We start from the raw sequence: 27713 nt of genomic DNA, 5'->3' as shown, positions 1-27713 counted from the left end.
AATAGACAATTTTCATAGTGACATCAGACAAAATGGCGACAGGGCCGTAAAGGTGATATGCAACTTCCAGTTAATGGATTTAGACCGGGAAAATGAAGAACTGAACGCTGTTTAATAACACAATTTTGCGTAAATCATAAAAGGTAACCTTCCAAATTTCAACAGAAAAATGTACAATATTTATTTAATGAATGTCCTGATGAGCTGTATTTTCATTTTCTCTCTTAGATTGTTCAGAAATCTAAACACAGATTTGAATAATCCTCCAATATTTTAGGTTATATTCAAAATATTGACCTTTCATTTAACCAGATATTGCCTAATGTATGCTTCCTATGGTCTCAATCCTCTGATTCTATTAGTGACTTGAACTAAATCTTAGTCCTCTCACACAGACAACTGTCATTAGTTTTGAGTTTAAAGCTCAGAAAAAGTTCAGAATTGAAGTTTTTAAACTGCTATTGCTGAGTATGTTTGCCCTGTCGAAGAAATTCTAATCTGGAAAAACAGATTCAAAGGTAAATAAGTCACTAAAAATAAAAAAGTATATATTTGTTTTTATGCTAAACATATCAAAAAGAGAGCATGGACTGCATGCATTTTATGACATTTTCACAAGGGTTGCACACTCTGTATTGCATTTCCAAGTAATTTGCACAGTTTCAGCAATAAATGTATTTATTGACAACAAATGACTTTGGTAATTTTTTTACAACACAGTTTTTTCATCCTACACAGCTTCCTTCAGAAATGATGTAAAACGGACAATTCCTTAAAAAAAAAAATAGTAAATGCAGCTACAAATATATAAGAAAAAACAGTTATACTATAGCATTAAGAGGGCAACAACAGTATTAAATATAATGTCAGATATTTGTTTATTGTCCAGATTCCTGTTTCTGGGATTAAAAACAGTGATTGTTCATTGTTATGGGGTAATGGGCAAATTTATAAGTGTACTTTGAAAATATATTTAGACAGTTCAACTAGTGAGAACATATGTACATACGTATGTATATGTATAGTCAATGGTTGAATCATTGACTGTACATATGACCGACCACTTCAGCAGCTACATCATGCTGGTACTGGGTTGGACCCTTTTGATGACCACTTTCATGTTCAAGAAACCAGTCTGAGATGATTCCAGTTTGATGATATCGTGTGTTATCCTGTTGGAAGTAGCCATCAGAAGATGCATTTTAGGGATGGACGTGGCCAGCAACAATACTCAGGTAGGCTGTGGCGTTATAATGATTGGTACTAATTAGCCCAAAGTGTGCCAAGAAAAAATCCCCCACACCATTACACCACCACCACCATCCTGAACCGTTGAGCCTGAACCTTGAACGTCTGATTGACAGATTATTTCAGTGGAAGGGGTGTGGACTTAATTGGGGACAGTAGTTGCCACAGAAATGTGACTCAGACTGACTCGGACCAATCACTGACTCCAACATGGCAAGATCTGTATCGCAGAAAAATGGTGAGTGAATTGGCTTGTTTTATTCGGTCAAAGATTCAGACAGCTCTACAAAATGGCAAACGCACTATATAGTGCACTAGGTAGTGAGTTGTGAAAGAAATTGCACATACTCCATTGCTATGTCCAAATTCCTTTACTAATCACTGTAGAGTGTATTCACCATTTTTAGTGCAGTCTGAAAAAAAAGTATTTACATTTATTATTTATTTAATAAACCACCAACATTTTCATGATCAAAATGTATCATAAATAGTTATCGTAAAACGCTTGTATTGATTAAGTTATCACTTTGTGAAATTGGTGACGTATTTGCTGTAGTAAGTAGTGACCGTGGTGTCTGAATTGCTTTTAAAATCCAGGGCACTAGATAGTCCTGCACTACCTAGTTTTTTAGAAGTTAGGGGAAGGAATTTGGACATGTCCTGTGTCTAATGCCTAAATGCATGGAGTTGCTGTCATGTGACTGGCTGATCAGAAGTTGCGTTAACGAGCAGTTGGACAGGTGTGACCAATAAAGAGGTCAGTGAGTGTTCATGTAAGTGTGCCACAAACGGTCCATGAATATATATATATATGTATACATGTATAGACAGTCAATAGTTCTCAAACTATACATGTATATACAGTCAGTGGTTCTCGACTATACGTGTATGCAGAAATATACAGTCAATTGTTCGCAACTATACATGAATGCATGTATGTACAGTCAAAGATTCTCAACTACACATGAATACAGTCAATGATTCTCGAGTAAAGATGTCTGCAGAAATGTACAGTCAATGGTTCTCGACTATACATAAATGCAGGAATATACAGTCAATGGTTCTCAAGTATACATGTATGCAGGAATATACAGTCATTGGTTCTTGACTACACATGTATGTGGATTTTAAATTCAACCTGCTCTATATACAGTCAATGGTTCTCGACTGTATATGCATGCATGTATATACAGTCAGTTGTTCTCGACTATGCATGTATATGCAATCAGTGGTGGTTCATGACTATACATGTAGGCAGGAATATACAGTCAATGGTTTTCGACTATACATGTATGCAGGAATATACAGTCAATGGTTCTCAACTATACATGTATGCAGGAATATACAGTCATTGGTTCTTGACTACACATGGATTTTAAATTCAACCTGTTCTATATACAGTCAATGGTTCTCAACTGTACATGCATGCATGTATATACAGTCAATTGTTCTCGACTATGCATGTACAGTAAATGGTTCTTGAGTATACTTGTTTATATGTATATACAGTCAATGTTTTTTGACCATGCATGTATATACAGTTATTTGTTCTCGACTTTACATGTATGCACATATTTACAGTCAACGTTTTTTTTACTATACATGTATGGATTTATATACAGTCAATGGTTCTCAACTATGCATTTATAAAATATACAAGTATATTGAACGGTTCTTCACTATACTTGTATGCATGCATTTATATAGTAAATGTTTATCATCTATACATGTATGTATAAATATACAGTAAATGGTTCTTGACCATACACGTATGCATGTATATACAGTCAATTGTTCTCAACTATACCTTCATATACAGTCAATGGTGAGAACTTCTCCAGCAGCTGAAGATGGCTCCTCATACCAAAGATGTTGATTTATGAACCCAACAGGTTTCTATACATATTTAACATGGCACAAAATGCAATTATTTTTATTCTTAGCATTTGTTATGAAACAGCAGTGAACCAGTTTCTCTTTCACTACCTGCTGTTTGCTGGTGCTGCCCTCTGCCCACCTTCCAAACAAACCAGGAAGCAGCTCTTCTCTATCTCTCTCGAGGACGAAACTGCAACACTTTCTCGTCGCAGAGGTGAGCAAACACGAGCGGGACCAGCTTTCTCGCTTCCTAATTTCTCAAGTTATTTCGGATATTTAAAACCCCGTTATTGAGACACGCTTTTCCTGTTATTGAAGACCTTTACCGCCTCATTCCTGGAGGTTATTCGGCCGAGCAGGTTGTCTCTGTCAATCGTCCTTGTCCTCTCTTAACAACAAAAAAAAGAGAATTCAGTTTGTAAAAGTTTCGTTAATCTGTGATAATATTACTAAAAATAAAAGAAAACCGCCTTTAATTCTAGCAGCTGTTGTGATATTTCTGAAACAGACGGCAGCATGAAATGCGGAAGTCCCTAACAACGTTTGTGTTTGTCATTCAGGTCTTCAACGGATTCTGGTTTGTGCAACTCAAAATGTTGAAATGAAGGTTGATGAAAAAGCTTTGGGTTATTTCCAGTCTTGCGACTCGCCAGTGGACAAGGAAGGGTATCTTTACAAAAAGGTAAAATAAAACAACACATTTGGTCATATTGTTATATTGCATCTTAGGACGTGGAGCAAAAATTCAAAATACTTCTAGAAATAAACAAAAAAAGCTCTGAAATAATTACATAATTTTTATTTACAAGTTGATTTAGTTCACATTTTATGTCAAATTTTCTATTCCAAGCCAATTTTGTTTGAAAGAGAAAACCCATTTTCTCTATAATATGGTATAAACTTAATTAAAAAAAAGTAACTTTTTCCAATGAAATTAACAATTCTTATATTTATTTATTCATTTTTTACAAAGCCTTAAAATACAACATATACTGAACTTCATAATTTTACAACTTTATTTCAACTGCAATACCATTTTAAATATGTTAAGAAAGAATTACTTCTTTATATTGCTACTTTTTTTTCTTGTTTTAACCATTTTAAAACATTTGTTTTACGAGAAATCCACTTATATTTAGCAGCAAATTAATTTTAATTTCCTTTTTTTAGTTACCAGATAATGCACTTTTCATGTATTTTTATGTATTGTTTTTAGACATAAGTTTGGGGGTTTTTAAGGTATCAGTGTCCCAATGACAAATAAAGATAATAGACACACTAACAACGTTTATCATAATTCTCAAATTTTAACTGAAGAAAATGTGTACATTTTTTAAAAATTATTGATCAAAGTAATGCAATATTAAAAACTATGATTTTTATTAAAAAAATCTGAAATTGTGTCAAATTTAACTTTATTCTGAAAATGTGTTATAAATGAATTTAACCCATAAACAGATTTTTCTTATTAAGTACTTTAGTTTTCTATTTATTTAATATTTAATATAAAAACTGCTTTCACTTAGTAAAATCCATAATTTTACAAGTGAAAGTTCCACATTTGTTTGGTTTATATTACTAATTATGTGAAAACTGGTAAATACTGTCAAATAAAATTGGTCTTATATGGAAATTTGGTTAAAATATCTTGTAAAATTAACTTCTTTTTTGCCATGTGATTAGAAATTGATTCTATTCTGTATTTTTGTCAGTGATATGCAGCTGTCTTAGATTTAACCACATGATCACTGAATATGTTTCCAGCTATAAAAAAAAAAACAGTTTAATATTGTGAGTAAAGCTAAAAACATTTTGTATTAAAGCAGTTAATTTAAATGCATGAGTGTGCATTCATCTAACCACATACTTCCTCTCAGGGGGAGATAAAAACTTCCTATCAGAAGCGCTGGTTTGTGCTGAAGGGAAACCTCCTCTTCTACAAGGAGAGGTCTGCAGACCGAGACGTGTCCGGAGTGATTGTTCTGGAGGGCTGCACCGTCCAGCTGTGCGAGTCGGAGGAGCAGTTCGCCTTCTCTCTGGTGTGGAGCGAGCCGGGACTCCGGACCTACAAGTTTGCCGCCGAGGATCAGGAGAGTCAGGAGAGCTGGATCAAAGCACTGCTGTCGGCCAACCACAGCTACCTGGCCCTGTTGGTGCAGGACATGGAGAATAAATACAAAGGTGAGCGGCGGAGCCAGCGCGCCTTTATCTCTGTGAGGAGAATGAGTCTGATTGTTGCTCTGGGCTGCAGCTGCATCCCTATTGACACGCTCTATGAGTGCTGTGGTACAGAGACCACACTGTACAGTCATAAAGATTCACTTTTCAAATGTTAATCCTATAGATAGTAAAGGATTTTTTTAGGGAGCTTGATTCATTCAATTAGTGAACAATTAGTGACGTTTTGTGTTTTTTCACAACTTATTTCATGGTCAAATTTGCAATAGTTTCACAGTTAATAACTATGACTGCAACATATAAACATTTAATTAGGTATTTTGTATGTTTTTAGACAAAAAAGCTTTGATTTGAAAGGTGCTTTTCCAATTTGATTTTTATATTTGTAATAAGGAATGGAAAAAAAAAGAATTGGATAATGTAAAAAATGCAATTTTGATTTTTCATATCAATATCCTTTAATGCAATTTCTTGTCATTTTTGGGCAAAAAAGTTAATTGCTTTTTCTTTTTTTCTAATACGACATAATTTTACTAATAAAATCTCTCTCTGTTCTGTTTAAATCACTGGTTATATGTAAAGAGTTGATATAATCATATAAACGTTGTTTTAGAATTAAAATGTATCAAATAAATATATAAAAAGCTTTAATTTTAATTAATAAAAGGTTCCATTTGTGCTCTTTTCTTAAATGGACTTTTTCGTTAGTAATTAGGATTGAGGAAAAAATGATTTACTGTATCATTTAAATGCAATATTAAAATTAAGTCGTTTTTTTGCACAGAAATGTTTTCTACAGTTTTTATTTTAGCAAGAACTCATCATTCCACTAATAAAATCTCTCTCTGTGTTCTCTTTAAATCACTGGTTATGTGTAAACTGTTTTTATTATCATATAAAAGTGGTTTTAGAGTAAAATTTAATAAATTGCTATTTAATAAAATCTATATCCAAACATTAAACTTGTGACTCAAGATCCAATTGATTCGGTTGTTTAGCTGTCATAACTGCCACTTCCTCTATCACTACATTTCTTGGGTTTAGGAGATGATAGCAGTTTAAAGAAACCTTACAAAAAGAGGAAAATACATTTTATTTACTTAATTTTTAAGGGTTTTTTTAAGAACAGGCATTTTAAATTGATTAAAAACTGCTTGTTAGTTTAATAATTCATTGTTGACCTCACATTCGACTGTTTTTTCATGCATTTTAAGGAGCTGTAACGTTTCCCTTCCTGTATCTTTTCCTTGTCGTTTTCAGATGCCTTAGCTGAGCTTTCCGGCAAACCAAATCAACCATCCACAACCCCAAACCTTCGAGCAGATGCGCAGTATTCTGCAGCCGTCCTGAGCACTCGCTCTTCCACCCTCTCTATGTTTCCAGCACAAGCTGCAGGAGCGGGACTCGGTCCGCTGGTTCCACCCTCAGCCACTTTACCATCAGCAAGTAAGAGATCGCCCAAACTCTGGCCCAAGAGAAGCGCAAACCTGGTGTCCCACAGCACCCCTGCCATGCCCACGACTGACTGGGTGGAGTACAGCTCGGGCCCCGTGGAGGATTTCAGAACACTGCATGAAGATTTTGGGAAAGAAGTGAAGAAACTGATCACCGAATGGGCAAGGAGAAAAGGTTTAAATATACACGTCAATGAAGATCTTATCAATTTTGGATAAAAAGCATAAAAGTTGCAACTTTAACCAAGAATTGTAAGAGCTAGGATAGCAATATTGCGAAACTGTGAGGTGTATTTATACGAAAATATTTTTTAAAATAAATGTTCTTTATTTGTTTTTCAACAACATAGTGTGTCTTCATTTATTCACTGATTAGTTTAAGAATTTATTGCTATTTAAAATATGGTTTCATGGTCTTGCAGCTAATCTTTGAGTTGCTGGAAAACAACTTAGACATTAAAAATGTTCCTTTTTACTGTTAGTGATACACAAATCCTGCTAAAAAAATAAAAGTCTATTATAAAATTGTGGTCTTTTAATTATAATTGTGCCGTTTTTAGCCAAAAAAAAAAGGCTGGGTTGTTTTTAAGACATATTTTCTGCAGTTGTTCATTAGAAATTCCCTTCTGGGTTGTTAGCGTGGATGTTAGCCTCACTAATTTCCCAGCATGCCTTTGTTTACTCTCTCTCCAGCTAGGTTGTAGCACCTCACAGGTCCAAGCTAACATTAGCTTAGCCAAAAAAAAGAAAAGCGGGTAAATAAAATGCTGCGTCACAAACCTGAGCTTTTTCAAACCGCTGGTTTTTATCTGATCCTGATCCAACACAATTTAAATAAAGAAATACTCAAAAAGGCCATTTTAATCTTAAATTATAGTAAATATGTCCTCTAATATGAAAAAATGATACAAAAACATGTTAAAAACACAAAACAACCCATTTAACCAATTAAAAAAAAATCTTAATTTATGCCTATTGACTGCTAGTTACACAAATCCTGCTAAAAAGTACAAAAATCTGCTTGACTTACATTGAATTCACTTTTACTTTGAAATGTCTAGTAAAAATTTTTTTCAAAAAAAGTAATTTATCTTATAAACCATGAAGGATTTTACTGTTTATATTATAATTAGGGCTAAAACAAGAAAGGTTTGGAGAATTTTAAAGCGGCAAAGTCGCCTTAAAAGAGCAAAGTCTGTAAAATTTTAGTGGAGACCCAAAATGGCCGAGAAAGAACAGAGCGTGGGGGGTTGCCAAAGCTATTTCAGTCTGTACAGCTGTCTTGTTTTTTCCTTTGGTGTTTGACTTTGCTTAGTTTCTCTTTTGTCTGTTCAAAGCAAATAGCAATAACCACTATATTTTAATCTAAATGCTTTAAGAAAGTCTTTAAAAAAAAAACGAAAAAGGGGCCTACATTTTAAAAAAGAAGAAGAAGAAGAAGAAGAAGAAGTGTTGCCACATGAAATTTTCACCCTTGCAAGAAAGCAGAGTCTCTGTATCAGTTTGCGCCCCAATACATACCTTAGCTGTATGCTGGACTGATTGATGGCAGCCTGGGGAGCTCATATATGGAGTTAGGTGGGTGGGTAACTGTCCTGCTGTTCTAAAGCTGGGGACCTCCAGGAGCACCCAAAATTAGTGCATCCATGGTGAGAAAGCTGTTTCTGATGGCACATTTTTACAAAAACTGCAAAGTATTTTATAATTGTTTTAAATGACACCACCGATTGTCTTTTATTTTCCAGAACAGCCTAAATATAGTCAAAGTTTTACTTCAAGAGATTATCTATGCTCAGATTTTATTATTTTTTTGTATTTTAATGAAAGTTTTAAGACAAAAAAACAGATGAAATACATTTGTGTTTATGTTGACTCTTAATCACTGGAAAGCGTATCCGTGGTGTCACTATTGGAGCTGGACCAACTCTTTTCAAGTTTCATTACTGTTTATAGAGCCTGATAGTATCCACTGATGTGGCAGTGAGTGTAAACCCTGGAGTGGGCCTATCATTTATACTGCTGATGACTTCAGGGTATGTTTACATCACACATGTGTTGGCTTTGACCCACTCAAGGGTATTAATTAATAGAAAGCAGAAGTAAGTTGACATAAGCGGGCCTTTTTAGTGAGGAAAAGCTCCATGACCTTTCATCGTCACTTTTCTTCTCGCAGTAAATGGAAACAAAAAGTTTTAGGGAAGTGGAATACTTTTTGAATTTCAGGTGTTCCTTAAGCTGTTTGTGCTGCCTTTAAGTCCATATTTGACACCAAAGTCCGACCTGTCTGTTGGCATTGAATTCACCTCATTCCAAGAGTCCAGCAGCCAATTTTGGAAAGCGGGTAAGCCGATCCATCCAGCTCCATCCTCGCTCCTCCCTGTTTCTCTTACTCTCCCTCAGGCTCTGCTTTCCTGCCAAACCTGATGGTGTGGCTAAAGTTAGCCCCCTGGAGCTAATATATAAGGCCCCGAGGGGCTAATACATACATGTCAGTCACATCGGCTTGGCGTAGGCTTCTCTTCTTGACCACCAACAACCCCACAAACTTGAGAGATGGTGAGTGTGTCTGCCGTCCTGGGGAGAGCTGGAAATCACGAGATGAAAACGTCGCTTTGCTATATGGATTATGGACATCCATTTATCCTTCACATCTGTGGATTTTAAATTGGTCATCTTAAGCTAAAATTTAGCTTTAAAAATTGAAATTTTTTTGATGAAATATACAATTTTGAATACAATTTAGTGGGTTTAGCTCATATTTTATAGTTTTATCCATTCAGGATGAATTGTAATTTTTCAAAAAATTTAATTAATTAATTTATTTATCATCAAGCATTGTTTTCTCCATCTTCCAGGCACCCAAGAAGGCCAAGAGGAGGCAGCAGCAGGGTGAGGGTGGATCCTCCAATGTGTTCTCCATGTTCGAGCAGAGCCAGATCCAGGAGTACAAGGAGGTAGAAATTTCTTCATCACCCATACGTTTTAAATACTTGCTCACATGTGTCCCCTTGACCTTGGCGGAAACCCGAGAAGGTCTCTGGGAGATCGGATCTATGTGTTTAAATGACAGCAAAAAATGTCCTCGGTGGCATGACAGGACAGTAAATTTAAGCTTTTCCTATGTCAGCCACTGCTTGCTCAGAAATTCTCCTTAGAGACTGTCTGTCTTTGACTCCTCTGGAATGCAGCCCAACAGCTGGTGGAAAGTCAAATTAATCAAACCAGGAAAGACAAGCTCAAAGTTGAAAGAGTAAGAAAACATTCGAGGTCCCAGAGTCCAAGGATAGGTTTACCAGTGGATGACAATTGTTATTTTGCCCTTTAGAAAGGTTGTTTTTTTATATAATGACATTTAAAATGGTCACTTTTGATCTTTTGGTACAATACTGTTTTTTATTTCTTTAAAATTGATTAAAACTTCTAGAACAAATGGAAAACAATACAGAGAAAACAGTAGCTAAGATGGATCCTTCAAGGGCTCAAAAGGTGAAAGAACACGAGTAACATGGCCAGAAGATCCAGTCACAAGGCAAAAGGATGACAGCTGTAATCAATACCTTCTCCTTAAATGTCGCAAGGGGCTCGTGTCACATTCCAAAACCATTTTAACACCTTAGAGAGACAAGTGGCCGACCAGCTGCCAGGTCCCAAAAAGTTTGAAATGCCATCTTTGGTTTCACAGAGCTACACCCAGCTATGCGGAAACAGAAGTGGACAACAGTTCTGCGCTTGCACGTTTACATTAGCAGCCTGTCTCCCACTTATCGTTACCATTAACATGTCTTAAGTGCGGAACTTCAAAGTCATGTACACTTTTCTTTGTGGTAGGCTTTCACAATCATCGACCAGAACAGAGATGGCATCATCAGCAAGGACGACCTCAGGGACGTGCTGGCCACCATGGGCCAACTGAATGTGAAGAATGAGGAGCTGGAGGCCATGGTGAAGGAAGCCAGCGGCCCCATCAACTTCACCGTCTTCCTGACCATGTTCGGCGAGAAGCTGAAGGGTGCGTTGACGCATGATGCTTCTCGGTTTTCTATTTGGACATTTTTTGGCCCCTTTTCATCTTTATTGTTCGCCTTGTGTTGCTTTTAGGTGCTGATCCCGAGGACGTCATCGTGAGTGCTTTCAAAGTCCTGGACCCTGAGGGAACCGGCTCCATTAAGAAGGAATTGTAAGAGCACTTTCTCCTTCAACTTCTATTCCCCAAAAGTAGCACACGTTAGGCTTACTAGATCAATAATTGATCCATAAAAATATAAATCGATTTAGCAAATAAAGCTAAAGTCTCCTAGCTTGATGCTAACGTTTAATGGGATTTCCCATAGGATGGCTAATGCTAACACTCGGTTGACCTAAACAGACTAAATGAACATCTTTATAAACTCACAGGTATGAATTTTCCAAACTCCATTAAGGAAATATTTTTCATTTGTGGTCTAAAACGGTTTTTGCTCATACTTTCTTCTTCTTGTTGAATAAAATATAATGCTAGTGCACGATCGCCCCCTAGTGGCCAAACTGAAACGCCCTCCAGGAGAAGCAGAACAATGTTTAGACTGTTAATGATCTGAGCATTATTTTGTTAGAGATTCTCCTTTTGATAAACCATCTACGCTATAGTAGATTATTAATGTATTTCTAAACAAATGTGTTATCTCTTGAATTGAATTGAACTAAAGAATTGAAAAAAATCAGAATCGAATCGTTTTAGTATCGGCCCTTGTACACGTCACTCTGATGTTTGTTCCCTATCCAGTCTTGAGGAGCTCCTGACCACCCAGTGCGACAGGTTCACCGCTGAGGAGGTAAGTCCTGCGTCAAGATCTGTCATGAACTTCAGTCGCTCACGTTCCTAAAACACTTCCACCTGTCCCCCAGATGACCAACTTGTGGGCTGCCTTCCCCCCTGATGTGGCTGGCAATGTCGACTACAAGAACATCTGCTACGTCATCACACACGGAGAGGACAAGGAGGAGTAAATCCTTCCCTCTCACGATCCATCCAAACCCACACTCGTGCCAGCATTCTCCATCCAGTCCTGTCCAACGCCATGACTTCCTCGCACACACTCGCGCCCGCACGCCTGCTGTTCCCACTCGCCGTCTCAGTAATGAAAAGACTTCTCTCCCAGATGCTCGGTGAGAGGACCGGGGGGCTGTGGGGGCGTTTGTGCGCGACCAACAGGGGGAACACGGGATTATTTTCAATAAAAATAATCTTGTGACACACAAACACTATCTCTTTCCCTGCCTTTCGTTCCTCCACCTTTCCCCCACCCGTCACTCATTCTGTTTGTCCGTGTTGAGGCATGCATCATACCTACACGTATAGCCTGTGCAGTCCGGTGATCACAGTGGTCGGTCCATAATTCTCTTGGGTGCTGTGATGCATGCGCGGTTGTTGGCTTGAAACAAGTGAGCAATCAGATCAACCTGACACAGATTGTTTAATGGAGTTTTTCCCTCCCCTGGAGGGGATTGTACAGGAAAAGAGGATGCGTACTGAACTATAATAGTTTGTGTACCCTCCTCTTTTCATCCTAATGTGGGATTGACTTAGAGACAGAGAAAGAGATGGTTAAAATCGTTGAGTGGGGGGAGGAAAAAACGCAAAACAAAAGAGAAAAAAAGTCTTTGTCTTCTTTTTCCCTCTCGCCACTGTTTCTCCTGTTGTTGTGACTGTGTCTCCACTGTAACAAATAAAGAAGTACAAATAAAATCCACTATCTTTTGTACGATGACGTGTCTGCTGCTGGTTTAAGTGAGACCCCGCTGAAGGACATGGACCGCTTCCAGCTTGATACGGTGAGTCATTATTGTCGGCGCTCGCTGGTGATCCTTTAATTCATCAACCAAGGTGAATGACAGCATCTCAGATGGCGGGAAGTCACACACGCACCATCCAAGCAAAGCTGTTTTTAGCGCACGTCTCCATGCAGTTTATGACCTCCGAAATGTGTTGAAAAAATGACTTACATGTGTACACATATATAGAGATGTACTGTACGTATGTAAGTGTACATGTGTACAAATATGTATTGAAAAATGCAGTATAGTTTGAAAACTACAGATATATTAACAAGATTATGCTGGTTAAAAAGTATAAAATCAATCAAAAAGTTCATAACCGATTTCTGACAAACTGCAGTTTCTCTTTATGTTTTTTATCTACCGTTTTTGTCTTTTTATGTTCACGTCCAATCATAATCTTGCTTCTTCCTAGTCAATACCTGAATACATTTCTCTGTCAAATGCCATGCAATTTTTATTTATAGCTAAAAATGCCATATGAATAAGAAATATCCAGATTTTAGCATTTTTGGGAAATTTTCTTAAGTTTGATATGTATGTATATATTTTGTTAGTCAACTTTAGCTTTTTTTGTGGTTGGTTGCTTGAAAGAAATCAATTTCTATATAAAAAAATAGTGATGACAGTAGTACCAGATTACTGTCGGTTTTACATGTTTCTTAAGGAGAACGGGGCAACAACTTTGGAAGTTCAAAAGTACTCTCTTCCTGAAAAAAATAATACTATGTGGAAGCTAAAAGTACCATAGAACAGTCTTGAGGTTAATCAAGTGTCCCCCTTCCCAATAAACAATATAATTACCATATTATCCCCTATGTCATGTGATATCATCACATAGGTGATGTCAATAGATACTAAAAAAACTTAATTAGAACTGAAAGAAATATAAAATAATACAGTATATATCCCAAATATTATTTTCGACATGATTATTATTTATTTATTTAATTATTAGATTTTGTTTCTGCATTAATGGTGCTTTTTTAATCGTAAATACTCCAATCAAACATTTATACCATAAGGATATATCAAGCATACCTTCATAAAAATATTTTTGATATTGTCCACATCTTCACAATGAGTGAGTCTTGTGACGTACAGGTTCATTATAGGTAAATTGTAGAACCGTCAAATGTATTCTTTCAAAATAAAAGCAGAAATGTGAAACTTCAAGACAGACTGCCTCAAATGAACTAGAATTGTTTTTTGAATAGCCACATATTTTTCCACACCTATCATAAAAATCTTTGGAGAAGGATTTAACACCACGTTTTACCACTCGAAAAGAATTCACCGATATGTGTGGTCTTATTTTGAAAAGTAAAAAACAGGAAGTGTTACGTGAGCTTGAAAATTGCCCACAACAGAGCACAGGGGAGACTGTGGGCAGCCTGCACTTGTGACTGGTCAACTTTCAAAGTGCGCTTTGACAACACACGTTTAGAATGACACCTCGGTAGTGAGGCCCGCTGGCTCAGAGCCGCTGTTGTCCCGCAGTGCCTGCGTGAGTCCCGACGGAGCGAGAGCGACCGCCCGCCATGGCCTCAGTAGTGTTGACTCGCTGCACATCTGGCAGACTCCCCGCTTTGGCCGCTGTCATCCTGCTTCTGTCTGCGGTGCCCGCGGTGCGGTCCTCCCAAGGCGACAAGGAGCCGGTCTACCGTGACTGCGTGAAGCTGTGCGTCCGGACCAACTGCACGGGAGTCCGACTGCGGGGCTTTGAGGCCAACCAGCCGCACTACATGGCGCTCACAGGTGAGTGGTTACCGGCAGGTGGAACAAGCTAGCTTAGCCTGCTAGCTTTGATCATTACCAACAGAGGTTCATTATGGTGCTTTAGCTCGGCTTGGATTTACATATTAGTGGCTCAACAGGTAACTAACACTTCATTTTTATTAATTTATTTATTTTTTAATTTATTTATTTGGGTGCACGCGCTTTTTACTTGTGACTTTTAATCTTATTCACTGTTGCACAACAATAAAGCTAGTTTTTCCTGCTGAATAACCTGTTGTTCACCTTTAACCTTCCAGGTTTCTATCTCTCTTAAACACGTGGTATCATTCAGTAAAAAACTTTAATATGTTGTAATTTTTTATTACATCAAATCAAAAACAGAAAAATTGTTTTAGTATTAATGGAAATGATGTTTGTGCCCTAATTTCCTTTTTTGTTTTATTTTATTTTTTTACATTTATGCTGTTTGTGTGGTTCAGGTTGGACGTGCCGGGATGACTGCCGCTATCAGTGCATGTGGACCACTGTAGGCCTTTACCAAGCTGAGGGGTTCAGAATCCCCCAGTTCCATGGCAAGGTTTGTCCTTTCCACTGTCCTAATAGCCACGAAAAAAAATTATTTAAACTTAAGCTATTTATCAGTCAAATCATGTATAATTATAATAATAGTAACAAACTTTATTTACATAGTGCCTTTTAAGGTAAAAATCACAAAGTGCTTCACAAAACACAGAATATATAAAAACAGAACTATGAAAAAGGAATTTTAAAAATACATGTTTTTAGCTACTTTTTAAAAGAAACTTGAGTCTACAGATCTGAGACATTTGGATTTGTGTTTTTATTTATTTATTTATTTCAAAAATAAAAACAACAATAGATACATTTACACACTTGCTAAAATAACTATATATGGACAGAAGCTGAGGCTTATTTATGGGTTTATTCATACTGGACACATTTGGTTCGCTTAAATCAGGGGTGTCAAAGTTAACCGCACAGGGGTCCAAAATCCGAAACACACCTTAGCTCAACAGAATAAACTTTTATTGAACACACTAAAATACATTTTTTTCAAACTTTAAAAAATGTAGTTTTTAACATAAATATGGATTAAAAAAAGGTAGGAGTATTATTTCAGAATAAATCAACTTAACCCTTAAACCATTTTCTATATTTAACTCTCCATAAAAATATATTTTATCAAAATTATGCAAGTTATAAATACATATATACTATCCCGGCAAGAATTCCACATGGACTTCCATTTTTCTTTTGTTTCATCGCTTTGCCCCGCCCTCGTAATTCCTGGCCAATGACTGAAGAGATCTTTAGTCACATGATTTGTTTACAGACTTCTGTATGAAACAGAAATCTCCGGTAGACGTCAGTCTGAATACAGTCAAGGTTCTGGACTCAATCTGGACCAACAGACTTTCCCAGTCCGAATACAGCCTAACACTCTCTCAAGAACAACAACTCCACACAACATATTGATAATAATAATATCATTATCTGTCTGAAGATTTATCAATCATCATCGTAAATTATTAATACATACATTTAAATTGCAATTATCATGGGGCTCAGACATCAACAGAAAAAGTAACTGTTTGACTATTATCTAAAATCCTTCCTTTGTATTTATTTTTATTTGACAAATGTCTAGAAATTGTTTTATCTTCGAGTGTGATTCATTCCACAGTATTACTTCTGTTACTGTAATGCAGAATCTTTTTAATGTTGTTCTAAGTTGAATTGTCAGTGTTCCCTTCAATCTGTATCCTCCTTCTCTTTCAAAAACATATTTTTTACAAATGATTTTAAGTGTTTCTACAGCTCTACATCAAACTTGAACGTTGCCTTTTTGTTTCTCCTAGTGGCCATTCGCCCGCTTCCTGTGTTTTGAAGAGCCGGCGTCGGCGCTGGCGTCTTTGCTGAACGGCTTGGCTTGCCTTCTCATGCTGCTGCGCTATAGGAGCACCGTGCCACGCCAGAGCCCCATGTACCACACCATCAACGCCTTCTCTTTAGTGAGTTAAAAATATCAACAAATACATGATATGGCTAGATATCTGTTTGTATTAATTATCTCCATTCATAAAATCAGTAATATGGATTTTAGAGTTGCCACTTCCGGAACAAGTGGAAATTTGTATATTTTATCAGCAAAATCTGACACTTTTGTTGACAGTCATTTTAGTAAAAACTAGGGCTGTGAACATTAATGCATGCGATTCATCAAAAAAGAATTAACACGTTAATATTTGTTAACGCAAATTAATCAAAGAAACAGTCCTTTGCTTTAACTCAGCGGTTCAGGGTGTGCGCTAAAACATTACGTCGGGTATTATCCCACTTATACCATAGTCACGTACAAAAGAAATAAATATTCAATCGATTTTTAGTACTTTATTCTTGCTATTTTTTTTTGTTTAGATCACTTTTTCACAAAAAGTGGAGTATTTGATCCATGGTCTGGTGCCATAATGTACAAATACATTTTACGTACCAAAACTTTGTGATTAATCGTGATTGATCACAACACAAAAGTGCGATTAATAAATTTTTTTTGTAATCAAGTGAAAGCAGTGATTAAAAATAAATTTTCTAAATGTAGAGTTTTGTGTGTGATTTCATATTGTGATTATTCGTAGATAATAAGTGGTTGGCAAATACTGTAAAAACAAAACAAAAAATACTGCGATTAATTTTTTCCAGTTTTGCGATTAATTAGTTAATTTTTTTTAATCAACTCCCATATTTAGATTTATTTGTTTCTTTATGTGAAGAAAGGAAACACATACTATTGCAATCAAATGTTTATTAAATTGTTCATTTACATTTACTTTAATAAAGAATATCGGAGCCAAATGGTTGCCCCCCCACACACACCAAATCTGACCCTTTTTCCAAAAGTTTGGACCCCCGTGTAGCAGGAGATCATACTAACATGAGCCTCTGTGTGCATTCAAACAGATATCTCTGAACGCCTGGTTCTGGTCGACTGTGTTTCACACCCGGGACACCTATCTCACTGAGGTAATTGATTTATTGTCTAAAATACTGCAAATATCATGTGGTTAGAAACAGAATTCAAATAAGCTGTATTATCTAGACATTTTTAAGTATTAATAGCCCACCTGTGGAGCTCGCCGTTGTTCTGTTTTGTTGTCTAATGAGCTTAACGAATCAGTCGCATCCTAATGGACTTACTTCCAAATCTTTGAGCCCTCCGCAGAATGGTTTCTGTAAAGTCTATCTTAATGTTACAAATGAGCTTCGACCTCATTCTTTTTCAGAAAATGGATTACTTCTGTGCAACTGCAGTAATCCTGTACTCCATCTATTTATGCTGTGTCAGGTAAAATCTGTGCTTTTCCTGTTATTTTATTTACAAAAATCCCCTAATGTATGCCAGTAATGTTGTTAAAAAGTGAATTTAGATCATAGAAAAATACAATAAAAGTAAGAAATAGGGTTTGTCACGTCATGCATTGATATTTATTATTTGTAATGTCTTTTCTAGAACGTTGGGTCTGAGGCGGCCTGGGGTGTCCAGCATGGTGGGAGCCCTGCTTATTTTGATCTTTACGTCGCACGTATCCTACTTGACCTTCGTTAGCTTTGACTACGGCTACAACATGGCTGCAAATACCGCCATCGGTACAGCAAAGAAGTCTCACACCAGCTTTGATCCATCACATTCTAGACATAAGTCTTTGTTTGGCTATTTAATTTACATAAAATCCTCAAAATATGTGAAAAAACAACTCCAAAAATATGTAAATTGCAATGAAAGTTTTTTGCTTGTCATTTATTATATGCGCTGACATGTATTTATCGTCTTTTGAAGGTATGGTGAATCTGCTGTGGTGGTTGTGTTGGTGCTGGCAGAACCGGCGGACGCTTCCGTACTGGTGGAAATGTGGCTCAGTGGTGCTGCTGCTTCACGGTCTGGCTCTGCTGGAGCTGCTGGACTTCCCTCCGCTGCTCTGGATCTTAGATGCTCACGCCGTTTGGCACCTCAGCACCATCCCAGTGCACTTTCTTTTCTACAGGTTTGTCCTGCCTTCTATTAGAAATTTTAAGTAATTTTTTTTGTTTTTATTTTAAGTTTAAAAAAGTAGGTCTGGGTTGATCAAATCGATCTGAATCGATCTAAGCTTAATAGATCAATAACCGATCCATAAAAGTTGAGATTAATCTAACGCATAACGCCAAAGTCTGCTAGCTTGATGCTAACATATAATGTGATTTCCCATAGAATGGCTAATGCTAATGCTTGGTCGACCTAAACATACATTGCTGACTAAATAACGTCTTTATTTACTCAAAGTCATGAATTTCCAAATTCTTTTAAGGAAATATTTTTTTAGAGTAACCATTTGTGGTCTAAAACTTCATTTTTTTGCTCATATTTTCTTCTTGTGGAATAAGGTGAAATGCTATTGTGCGATCGCCACCTAGTGGCCAAACTGAGAGAGGAGAAGCAGAACAATCGTTGGAGCTTCTTCGTTTGAGAATCCATGTAACTCTGTATGCTATTAACAATCTGATCATTATTATTATTAACTATTTTTTACAGTATGTAAACTATATGAGATTAATATAAATATTTTAAAAACAAATATAAATAATACACATTTCTAAACAAATATGTATAAATTTGTAAACTCAAAATTTAATTAAATCGATTCTGGAAGTTATTGGTGATAGCAGCCCTACAAAATATTAAGAATTGCCAGATATATATTTTGTTTGCCTTCCTTACTATATTTTTTGTTTTCAAAATTTCAATAGTTAGATTTCAATTAATAGTCAATTAATTCTGCATTTTAATTTTCAGCAATATCTGCATTTTTTTTGTTCAAATTTAAACTTTTTTGTCTTTATAACTCTACAATCCCACTGAATTCTGGATGGCGTTCGCATTTACTTTTTCAACAAAATGCAAATCAAAAGGTACCAGGTTGATTTCCTGATTGAAGCGCATTCGTAAATGAAAATATCAGGTGCAATTCACCGTGTGACCACTAGAGGCGTGTTACGTTATCAAGTACGGGTGTAGGAAGAAATCGATTCTGCGATATACTGCGATACTTGTATCAATTTAAATGCAGATATGACAATATTTTACTTTTATTTTCCACTTTTTTTTATATTGAAAAGTATTTTTTTTGTAGAAATATTTCTTAATTTAGCAAAAGAAAAGCTCCATGAATTTGCTTGGATTAAAGCAACTTGTTTATAAGATACAGTTGCACTGCTTAATGTTGTTATCATTGAATAAAATAAATTTTACAATTTTAATACAATTGATTCAGGTAAAAATGGTTCAGGTACAGTCTTGGGATATATTGTGATATAGCCGAGTATCACGATATTTCTGATATCATGGCATTACAATTCATTCCAATGTGAAACCGATTTTACAACAAAAAAAAAACACAAAATCAAGCTAACATTTAAACATTTGAAGAGTGCATCCTATCATCATCTTAGTGCAGATCGCCAAATTCTCCTGAAGAGATGAATTGAAACAGTTTTTTTTTTTTCTCTCCAGTTTCCTGATAGATGACAGCCTGTACTTACTAAACACAGAGAAGATGGGTGTTAAAGTGGAGTAGCAGGAGTTCATCGCCTCTTCATCATGCTTCTACCGTCACACCTCTCCAAACAGGGCAGCTGAACCCCCCAACACTGAAGTAGCTTAGCTAACATGACCTGCATGACTCCACACATCGGAGCAGCTTTTGTTTACATGTCATTATGATTATTTTCTTAAGCGTAAAGATTCTTTTTTGAAACATGATTGATGTTTGCCTTGTGTTGCTGTGGATGCTGTAATTTATTATTTTCTTAATCGATTCCAATCTCAGTTTGCCCTAAACGACGATAGATGGCGCCAAATCTTTTTGTGTCATCCGTGCCAAAGTGGGCACAAAGGTTCCCCTTCTGGAGCGAGCTGCCTCATGATTGTTCTAGAGAGGTTGAGGGGGCTTTATGACAGAGGCCATTCGTGCTGACTTGTTTTTGTGTCCTTTTAGCATCACACCTTTGTGTGCCTTTTTTTGTTGCTGCTTTTTGTTTGAACTTATTTTTGAATTATTTGCCTTTTTTTTATTTCTGTTGTTTGGGATTTTTGACGAATGTGCCTGATGATCAGAAGAAGAAAATGTATTTCTTTCACCTTGATTGCCTTTTAGAGTGAAAAGTGGTTAAAGTAGTTCAGCTGAAAGATCTGGTTTCTTTCTTTTTTTTCTTCCTTTTTTGTAGTTTTTCCTAATTTCTAGCATCATGTTGCTTTAGTTGAAACCCAACGTCACTCAAACCAGCATTTTAAATGTAATCAATATGATTTACAAGCTTCCAAACATGTCTGCTTTGTCAAATGCATGTCAAATGTTCCTCCTTAAAAAAAAAACTAACAGCTTTTGAAGTTTTTCAGATTGATTCCATGTCTACTGTGTGAGTTCCCCCCCCTCACATGTGCACTTTACTGACCTGTTTTGATGTGCTTTTGTTTTGAAGTCTTGTCCATCTGTGTCAGAATGTGAGCAATGTTTCGGAGCGTGTGCGCACACCGCCTTCTCTGGACATTCTGTTGTTTTCTACAACACAAAAAAAAACGGATCACTGTGGATGTGAGAGCTGGACTGTACTAGAACGTTACGGGGAAAAGGTCAAGTCATTCCAGTTTAAAAAATAATTAAAAAATAAAAGCCCTTCCTCCAGGGTATATTATGTTATCGTAAACTACTTAAATGTAAAAATATATTTTTTAAAAATCAATCAGGAAATTAAACCAATATTCAGACTTCCAAAGAAACTAAACTCATTTTATAACATATGAAACTGGTTTGACTTTTAAATAAAAATAGTTAATATCTAACTGATGTTTTTCTTTTTTTCTTTTTGGTAATTATCACTTAACAAAATCTAAAGTTTTAACTCTATTTTTCATCCGTCTTCCCTGCCTGTAACCAGAACTCTACTTGTTCTCTGCTGCCCTCTGCTGGTCTGTCACATTCTCCACTGGGCGCACTTTTCTTCAACTTTACATCAATTTATTAAATGACCAAAAAACTCAGAATCTAAAGAAATAAAAGCATCTTTCTTGATAAAGAAGGTGAGCTGACGAGTGTGTGTTTTTTTTGGTTTCTTCTGTAGAGATGATTCGTGCTTACACTTTGTTGTTTTTACATGAAAACCTGTCTGGCGATGAGACATATTTAAGCTGTTTACCTGCTGGACGTTTCCATGACCTCATTCACACCAGAAGCAGCAGCCTTTTGCCTTTAAGCAAAATAAATTTTTAAAGATATTTACTCAGATATGTATTAACCTAGGTTTCTGCGACCTTTAACCTTTAGAGAGGCATTCAGATCAATTTTTCACTGACCACAACCCACAAACTCTTACTTCACCCTGAGGAAAAAATAAAACACAGATTTGTTTTTATTGTCTTTTTCACATGAATAAAATGTTTTCATTTTTTAAATAGAAAACCATAACTTTAAACAAAGATTCACATGACTTCCTTTCAAAATAAAAGACTGTATCACATAGAATCATGTAAAAGAGTCAAATATAGCAGTCGGTAGTGTGATGTCATTGAGTGATGTATGAATAAAAAACTATACATTGTTTAATTTACTGTTATCGGTGGGAAATCCTTACATTTTTTCCTAATAATAGACAAATTCCAGTGTGCCTTAAGTATGAATTTTAGTTGTGCTTTCTGCAGTTCACAAAAATCAGTCAAAATATTCAACTTTAGCAAACTACAAACCTAAATTGCTTGATGGATAGTTTGAGCATTGTGGGTATTGTAGTCAGGAGCCTAAACTGTACATTAGTTGAATAAAGTTTGACTGTTTTGTTTTGCTAAATGCAATGTATAGTTAAAAATACTGTATTTTTAAAATTAAAAACATGTAATGATTCTTCAATTAGAGAGCCCTTGAGTGTTTTTGGCTTAAATCTTGAAATATCCAGAAAGTGTCCCGATATTAAAAGCACAAAAACGTGAATTGGTTGTGGAACATAAACATTAAAAAAAAAAACAACTTTGTTCAGTCTTTAACTTAAACAACATCCAGCATTTAAAGCATTTTAAATCACCTTTGCTTCATAAATACGATGATAAACGTAAAAACTCATTTTTTTTAATCAGAAAAATAAACTTTTTATAGTGTTATACTGGAAAAGTTGCCACGTAAGTATGTTTTGCTCTCATACAGATAATTTTTTTTTAAAAGTCAATGCACTTTTTGAGAAAATGTCATTACAAAAATTAGAACTCTCATTTAAGTCACATAAAACTTAATTTCAATCATTTAGGACCCAAGTTAAAAAGCAAAATTAAACTTGAACCAACAAGCTTTTTGTAATTATTACTTTTTTCAGTATTAAAAGAGTTAAAACCAGATTTTCATTTTGGTATGAATACTTTCTAGTGTCTCCTAAATTTTATTTATGGTGACTTCATCTAAATTGGATGACTCTTTGGTTAATGGCTTGAGAAAATACAACGTATGACACTTGATTTTGTTCCTAATATTATTAATGGTTGTTTTCAAGTTTTTTTTCTTTTTAATTGAAATGAAATGTGTTGAAACATCAGTTTATCCAGGATTTTTGACATGTGCTCATTCAGGTAGAATGGGTTAACTTCAAGTCCATCTGCAAATAGAAACAGTCATTTTTTAGAATAAATCAAATTACGTTTAAGAGTAACAGCATGGAACATTTCAATTAAATTGTAGCAATGTAGGCAAACTGTACTTTATGGATTTTTTTTGGATAATTAGAAAAAAGCTCTGTATTCCAAAGCTTTACTTCACCTCATCAGAGTAATTGACAGACTTAATGATCGTACAACAACATTATTTGTGAAAGACATCCAAATCAAGTATTTTTGTGTTCATGTATGTGTATTTAAAAGGGTAGTCACATAATCAAATTTTTTTTTAATTACAGTTATTTTCTAGAAATATATTGCTGGATACATAATTTTTTGCGTCTCCTTTTTTGTGGAGATTAAAAGGTTGTGAGTTCAAATCCAGATCAGGTATAACTAAAAAAGCCTTCCCGCCTGATATACTCAACATTTAGGGGTTGGATTGGGAGACTAAACCACCAAGTAGTTCTTGAGCGCGACTGTGTCTGCAGCTCACCGCTCCCCCAAGGGATGGGTCAAATGCAGAGAACAAATTTCACACACTACGGTGGGCGACAAAACGCGATTCTAGCTTTTACTTCATAAAAACAAAACTGCATTTGAAAAAAATCCATTTATAATCTAACTATTCATCAGAAACTATTCACTGATTTTTCACTTTGAACCCTCGGACGCACAGAAAGCAGTCATGCAGCTGTGTTCGGCCGTGGCAGAGAAAGTGTCTTTTTGTTGAAGGCTCTCTGCAGGAGTTGGACTCTGACCCGGCCTGCCATGGGTGGGGAGAATGGATAGACTGGAATGAAAGGAGGTTATTCTTCCTCCTTCAACTCCTGATCTATGGCCATGACTGCATGAAGAAAAAAAGAAAGAAGAACTGCATTTTTGGCCCCCATTATTACAAATATATAGAGCACTGCTAAACTCTCACTGAAGCTATAACAGTTGTAGACAAAAAAAAGTAATTCACTTTTAAGCATAAATGATATGTAATGCTCAGAATATTTACTATTAGTTAAGTGATTAATATAGATATAAAAATATAAGCAATAAAATTTAAATTCTTTAATTTGAAGAAATAACGCTTAAGATGCAAAAAAAAGTGAAAAAAAGTTATTTAAAATAGTAAAAACGACAGCAGATATCATGAAATGTTTTTAGCTTACATCTGTCTTCAACCTGCAGATGTTTTGTCCTTTAAAATGTTATGTATACACTTTATTTAAATAAAAATCTTCACTTTGACATGCATGATAAACTTTTGTAATTCTGCATCTCAAGATGTAAAGAAAAAAAATTAAAGACTTTTAGAAATTTGGCCTAATTCCTTTAAAATCCCAAATTAAACAGCTGCACTGCAACAACACAAAATGTCACCAAGTATTTTTGTTCACTCTTAGTTTAAATAGCTTGATTTAAGAAAATTAACAACTAAAAAGTAACTTTTCAGTAAGATTTAACTACTTTTTTAAAGAAAATTCATTGAAATATCTTGCCGAGTCATTAAATCTTATTTTAGGCAATATGCATTTTTAAAATTTACATGTTTTAATGTGTTTTAGGAGAAACTCCAACATTTTATTTGACTCATAACACAATACAATTGCACTTACCAACAGCAAAACACAAGTTTAAAAAGAAAAATGCATTTTTTTTAGATAAATTTATCCTAAATTGTGTAATTATCTTTGTTTGAGATGATTATGTCTAGAAATGAGAACAGCTGGACTGTTTTAGCTCTTAAAATAGTAAATATTTGGGAGAAATGTGCGCAAATATACCCACTACAAATATTTAAACCTAATTATTGGAGCAACATGCTGTTATTTTAAGAAAATGTTTCCAATCAAAGGTGTAATACACATAAATAAGTGTTTATAGGTAATTTCAATGTTTAACTTTTGTCTTAAAGGGTTATGACATTATTACAAGAAGGCTTACCAAAGCAAATTGGCATATTTTGTCACATATAACAAGGGAAAGTGTGCTATTTTTTGTATTTTCTATTTTTTTTTTCTGTACATTTGTTCTAGAAGTTATCTACATCAATAAAATTAAAGTGCAGCCGCTCTAGTGAATCAGTGCAATCTGGTGTGATATGGAAATGCAGTTTAGGGGGAATGATTGGGAACAGAGCAGAAAAAGATAATCTTATTTATTTATTTGAAAAAGCACAACCAATTTTTCCCCAATAGACTGAAAACAAAAAGGACAGAAACCCTGAAAGGTTCTCACATAACATCCTCTGGTGAAGCGACTGGCAAGTCCTGCTCAATTTGATCCAGTTTGACCTAATGTTTGGGTATTTTTTGTTTGGAAAACATAAAAAAAATGAAATATTGATTATTTACTATAAATTACCATTTTAATTAAGTAGAAAAATCTGCATTTGACACCTTATGGGATCCTGGGGTGCACAGAAAACTTACTCATCCAAATGTAAGGTGCCAAGTTTGTGGAGGTAGGATCATGGTCATAAAGATAAGAGAGTTTAGAACACTTTTTATTTTTTTTTATCTAGTAACATACATGACATCGAAATAATACTAAATTAACATAAAACAATTAATAAATGAAAAGGAGCAGAAAGAAGAAAACTTATATCTTATCTGCCCTTATTCCAAAAGAAAAAATTAAAAATATATATATATATCAAACAAGAAAAATGAAAATTATCTTGAATATTAAGGACATATAAATAAAAATACATGCATATTTACATAAACAGTTGTCTAGACAAACCCTCACTTAATTCTATTTACTTACACTAGGTCCAAATTACAAACCAGGTTAAGGTAGGATGGATAATTTTTAACAGAAAATGAAATATATATATATAAACAACATTTGGATAATGGAGGATTCAATCCCTGCTGTCAAATTTAGCTCTGCAGACAGACTCTGTGATTGTGGGCGGAGCCAGAGGGCCACTCCTCGCGCAGGCCTTCACGGGAGCGCGCGTGTCACTCTTCTACTACCAACAGTCGGAGTTCGGAAGTGTCCGTGTTTAGGAAGAAGGGCAGCAATTCCACTGAGGGAGTCGAGACTTTTTGGGTTTATTTTATTTTTTTCAAGATAGAATATTTTAATAAAGAAGGAGGAGGTGAAAGTATTGAGTTTTCCTGGCGGCTACAACGAAAAAAAAAGTGACCCAACTTAGGAATATGGACTAAATGCGGCGGGTGCGAGCAGATGGAAGCCGCGAGAAGTTTGGTGTTTATCGGAGCCGTTCTGCTCGGAGTGCCGGGCGTTTGGGGCGGAGAAGGTGGGTGCCTTTCTTTTTTCTTTTTTTGTCGTCTTTCGCGTTTTGGACTTTTATTCGAGTTGTGTTCGTGTAGTCCGGGAGACGTGTACGGTAGAGTCGACGCGGGTTCCTGCATTCCTCGTACGTGATTTCGTCCTCCCTGCTGCGGAGATTCATGGGAGTTATGGAGCGCAGATAGGGACAAAATTCCCACCTGTCACAAAGCGGCTTCGCTAAAACTTTCTGTTTGAATTTCAATAAAAAATAGACACTAAATTGAGTTAATGAACTCTGCTCGACACTATTGAGCAATAAACTCCAGATTTAGGCTTAATTTGAGGATAGACATGCAGCAGAGCGGTGTTGGTAAACAACAACAAACAAACAAGAGGTCTGTGTGCAGAAGATCATGACTATGTCAATTATTCACTTGTGGCTCCAAAGGGGACATTGTCTGATAGAGGGCCACTTATCACACTTGGAGCTTGAGTGCATGCCAGTAAAGCAGGAGCTAAATGAAAGTGCACATTTGCAAAATGCAAATCTTTTGTTTAAAACAAAACAAAAAGTTATGTTTTCTTCATGTGTTACACTTGCAGAAAGTTGCACAGCTCTATTTTTTTGTTTTTAATTGTTCTTTTCTTATGTTAAACATTTTAAATAGAAAAAAAAATCAGATTTCATTCTTTATTTCTGCAGAAAAAACACACTTTAATAATTATTATTACAAACTACAATTTTCTATTTATATGTTAAGGACTATAAACATGTAAAACTTTTGCAAAAACCAAGGCAAAGTGCAAACTTTATTAAATTGATAGTTTTGGGGGTTAAAAATAAATAAGAACTTGCAGTTAAAACACAAAAACATCTATTTTTTTCGATTACCAATTTCCATCTCATCTGAGTTGCAAGAGCAAATCATAAATGCACAAACAACACTCTTGTTTTATTAGCTGCCCCCAAACCACTATCACTAATCATACACACGCACTAACAAAGCCAGCAGTCACAGGTGAAGTCACCTCTGAATGCGACAGCATTGTTGGCGGGAACAGGTTGGTACACTTTAGCCTCCAGTGTTGATCTCTGAAGCATCGGCTGCTCTGACTGGTTCCCAGAGTTAAGCAACATGTTGTGCCCAAGTGTTGACTTTCAACCTTCTTACTTTCATTTGTGCTGTTATGTCACTCGTACGTGTGCACAAGCCCTCTCTGCAGGATCCTTGGCGTGTGGCGATCGCCTCTGTGGCTGCAGTTTCACGCCCTCGTCACATTTCAGTGCAACTTAAGGCGATGCTGAATAGACGCTGGGTGCATATTAACTCTGCCGGTCTAGACTGTTACTGACCCGACACGCTGAGATCAAGATGGTCACCAGCTAACCTTTTAGAGTTATCTAAGAAGCCTAACTCACACACAGACTGCCTTTTTGTAAGAGAAAAATCTTTTTTTAATTTTTTTTTTTTTTTTTT

General features: G+C 35.7%; 4 protein-coding genes across 6 annotated transcripts in view; all 4 read left to right on the top strand.

Annotated features, from left to right (window-relative positions):
• Positions 1–3102: 3102 nt before the first annotated feature.
• Positions 3103–7105, top strand: LOC112153859 (sesquipedalian-1). Of its 3 annotated transcripts, XM_024284302.2 has the most exons (5): positions 3103–3140; positions 3282–3340; positions 3687–3808; positions 5004–5307; positions 6565–7103. In XM_024284302.2, the coding sequence occupies exons 1-5, from the start codon at positions 3118–3120 to the stop codon at positions 6975–6977; spliced, it is 921 nt and encodes a 306-aa protein (XP_024140070.1). In that variant the 5' UTR covers positions 3103–3117; the 3' UTR covers positions 6978–7103. The 3 variants fall into 3 exon arrangements, with proteins under 3 accessions (XP_024140070.1, XP_024140069.1, XP_024140071.1); XM_024284301.1 differs by lacking the exon at positions 3103–3140 and having other exon boundaries at positions 3150–3340; positions 6565–7105; XM_024284303.2 differs by lacking the exons at positions 3103–3140; positions 3282–3340 and adding an exon at positions 3344–3485.
• A 2064-nt stretch (positions 7106–9169) lies between these two features.
• mylpfb (myosin light chain, phosphorylatable, fast skeletal muscle b) lies at positions 9170–12483 on the top strand. Its single transcript, XM_024285597.2, has 6 exons — positions 9170–9314; positions 9614–9712; positions 10587–10767; positions 10857–10935; positions 11521–11569; positions 11643–12483. Exons 1-6 carry the CDS (start codon positions 9312–9314, stop codon positions 11742–11744), a joined length of 513 nt encoding a protein of 170 aa, XP_024141365.1. The 5' UTR covers positions 9170–9311; the 3' UTR covers positions 11745–12483.
• A 1421-nt stretch (positions 12484–13904) lies between these two features.
• pgap3 (post-GPI attachment to proteins phospholipase 3) lies at positions 13905–21448 on the top strand. The gene is made up of 8 exons (XM_024285672.2): positions 13905–14330; positions 14792–14889; positions 16193–16345; positions 17292–17354; positions 17615–17676; positions 17842–17978; positions 18169–18373; positions 19879–21448. The coding sequence occupies exons 1-8, from the start codon at positions 14114–14116 to the stop codon at positions 19940–19942; spliced, it is 999 nt and encodes a 332-aa protein (XP_024141440.1). The 5' UTR covers positions 13905–14113; the 3' UTR covers positions 19943–21448.
• Positions 21449–25903: 4455 nt separating this feature from the next.
• erbb2 (erb-b2 receptor tyrosine kinase 2) overlaps positions 25904–27713 on the top strand; it is a 28536-nt gene continuing 26726 nt past the window's right edge. The window contains exon 1 of the mRNA XM_024284546.2: positions 25904–26260. Within this exon, the coding sequence (XP_024140314.1) occupies positions 26188–26260 (73 nt within the window). The 5' untranslated portion in view covers positions 25904–26187. The remainder of the gene's footprint in view (positions 26261–27713) is intronic.

This window comes from Oryzias melastigma, linkage group LG19 (assembly GCF_002922805.2).
Source record: "Oryzias melastigma strain HK-1 linkage group LG19, ASM292280v2, whole genome shotgun sequence".
In the NCBI taxonomy this organism is placed as follows: domain Eukaryota; kingdom Metazoa; phylum Chordata; class Actinopteri; order Beloniformes; family Adrianichthyidae; genus Oryzias; species Oryzias melastigma.
This window is presented reverse-complemented; position numbering and strand designations above follow the sequence as displayed.